General features: G+C 61.6%; 1 protein-coding gene across 1 annotated transcript in view; it reads right to left on the reverse strand.

The window, feature by feature from the left end:
• Window positions 1–149: 149 nt before the first annotated feature.
• Window positions 150–2770, reverse strand: part of TCF3 (transcription factor 3) — a gene marked incomplete at both ends in the record, with an annotated part of 5994 nt that continues 3373 nt past the window's right edge. The window contains 3 exons of the mRNA XM_009580743.1: window positions 150–312; window positions 783–906; window positions 2261–2464. Of these exons, the coding sequence (XP_009579038.1) occupies window positions 150–312; window positions 783–906; window positions 2261–2464 (491 nt within the window). The remainder of the gene's footprint in view (window positions 313–782; window positions 907–2260; window positions 2465–2770) is intronic.

The raw sequence follows: 2770 nt of genomic DNA on the forward strand, positions 1-2770 counted from the left end.
GGTTCCCATGGTGTGCAGAGTCTGGTGCGTCTGCCCCGCAGGATGACCCCCGGCCTCACCGGGCTGAGCCCAGCGCCCGGTGGGTCACCGTGGCCGTACCCCAGCCCAAACGCCCCCAGCCTGGTAACAGAGTAAGTGAAGGGAGAGACCTGTTCAAAGAGCACCTTGTTCTGTTCCGGGAGGGTTTCAGCTCCTTCTTCTCCTCTTCTGAGTTATCTGCCACCGACGTGTTCTCCTCGTCCTCCTTCTCTTCCCTCTTTATTTCGCTGGTTCCCGAGGAGACGCTGCTTCGCCCCAGCCCCCCTGACAAGCCTGCTGAGGAAGCAGAGCCACACATGGAGGTTGGAGGGGCCTGACCCGTACGGAGGGCTGGGGGGTCCCCAGGCCCTGCTCCTGCTCCCGGCATCCCCGACTCGTCCTGCACTGCTGGTCCACAGCAAGAGGAGCTGGAGGGGTGCCGGCTCTCCCCTGCCACCACTCCCTGTTCTTCTCCCCCAATCTCCCAGGCCCTCCAGAGTCAGAGCCCAACCTCCCCCAGCGGAGCAGGGCCCGGGGACATTGTGCACCCACAGCTGGCAGGAGGGACAGGAACATGCAGGTCAAACCTCTGGAAAAGGCTCAAGGTAGAAACTGCCCTGCGGATGCTGCAAGGAAGCACCGGCCTTGCAAGAGCACCCATCCCCCCCCAGGCTGCTGCTGCACAGGGCTGGACCTAACGGGTGACCCGAATCACCCCCGCGGCAGGCGAGCCTCAAGCGTGCACGCGTGCAGAGCTGCCTTACCACTGTACGTGTCTTGCTGCCTGTTGAGGTCAGGGAGTGAGCTGGGCTGTGACGGAAGTGTGACATGGTTGTGGAGCATGCTGGGGTTGCTGGACAACCCATCTTCGGGGTGACCTCCTCCCACCTACAGCAGAACAAGCAGAGCAAGCCTTGAGGGGGGGAAGTGTCACGGCCAGTGGACATGGGCACAGTCACCCCGAGCACAGCGGCGGGGCTCTGCAGACCAGGCTGAGGTGCAGTCGCGTGCCCTCCTCGCACACTCCCCCCACCCAGAGCGCAGGCATGCAGGAGGGAAGAGCCAACCTGCTCCAGCACCAGCTCTCCTCCGGGGACCGTGGCGGGCACACTGCAGAAAGCAGCTCCATGCCCTGCACATCAGCTGGACCAAGCAGAAAGCCCCCGTAAGTGCTGTCTCCCCCGACCGTGGAAAAGCCTCTCTCTGCCTGGATGCAAGGCTGGCACACTGGAGAGGACACCCTGCCTGGGCTGCACGTGTCCTGTCTCCACCAAGCACCAACGTTTCTGCCACCTTCCCGGTGCCACCAAAGCAGGGGACAGCCCAGCAGTGTGAACTTCTCTCCGAAGGGCCTGGACGCAAAGGGCGAGGGTCAGGCAGCCTTTCTGAGCCCGCACCCCCCGAGGCTGCACTACGCTGGCCAGAGACTGGCAGGACTGAGCCAGCCCCGCTGCAAACACCCTCATTTCTGCAACTGGCAGCAGTTTGCAACAGAGGACACACATATGATTCATCGCTTAGTAGTGGAGTCTGGGGAGCTCGGAAGGGAAGCACGTCTGCTTCTCTAGAGAGACTGGAGATGTGTTACTGTTTGCTGCAGCAGATAACCAGCTCTGCCAAAAACGTGGTCCTGTGGTCACCAGCCTCTGGACAAGGGGGGACCCTGGTGACCCGGCATGGGACCCCAGCATCCACGTGCTCAGGGCACCCGGGACCTGTCACGCTCCTTGGAGCCTGAATGAGCCATCACACATCAGCACTCCCCACGTGCATGGAAGGACGCGGTGCCTGCCCGAATGGTTCGGAGCAGAGAAGTCCTAGCGATACCTGGCTCTCTGTACCCGTGGTCCTGCCCTGCACCGGATCCCTCTACTCCTCCTCCCTGCATCCCCCAGGGACAGCTTGAAGCTGTTTTAAGGGATTTCCATCCATGTTGCAGGGAAAGAAGAAGAGCTTTCACCACCTCTGCCTGCCCCAAGAAGGGGCATGAGCGAACTGAGCAGGGCTTGTGTCCAAGAGCCACCACTGTGCTAAGCGTGGATTCAACCCCCCCCGGCACGAAGACGGCAAGCCACTGCACTTCTGCGCACATCACCCGTTCAAAGCTGTCAACAGCTGACCCAAGCAGGACCACACTGAGCTATTCTCACACCAAAGGCAACGTCCCTCTGGATGCCAGGGGACCCCACAATGTGGGTCTCCAGCACGTCCCCGCCAGCTGCCGCGACGCTTTCACACTTACCAAACTCGGGTGCCTGTTCCCCAGGGACATGACCGAGGTGGGGAAGGCCTGGCCCAGGCTGCCCACGGTGGCACTGTGGGCCGGCGCTGAGCCCAGGAGCCCGTGCATGTCCCCGTGGTTGCTCGGCATGGCGGCTGTCTGGCCCACGGCGTGATTCCTCAGCACGTGGATGGCTTCGTCCAACCTGTCTTCCATTTTGTTTTGCTTGAAGGACAGGACAGAGAAATAGGTCTGTGTTAATGCCTGTGAAGCCAGCAGCCCACTGCAGCTCTCCACACTAAAGAATGGCTGGCGGCAACCATGCACGCAGCTACCGCAAGGCAGGTACGGGGAGAAATAACCCCCCAACCCCGTCAGTGCCATCCCCTAAAGGCACAAAGGGTCACACAAGCAGAATCGCTCAGGAAAGGGAGGCAGAAACCTGACAGAAATCTGTTCAGCTGGGCCAGACCCACAGGGATGTGAATGGGCCCTAAACAGGGGGAGGGTGCAAGCCTGGAGGCTCTGGGC

This window comes from Fulmarus glacialis, unplaced genomic scaffold, assembly GCF_000690835.1.
Source record: "Fulmarus glacialis isolate BGI_N327 unplaced genomic scaffold, ASM69083v1 scaffold25256, whole genome shotgun sequence".
Lineage (NCBI taxonomy): Eukaryota > Metazoa > Chordata > Aves > Procellariiformes > Procellariidae > Fulmarus > Fulmarus glacialis.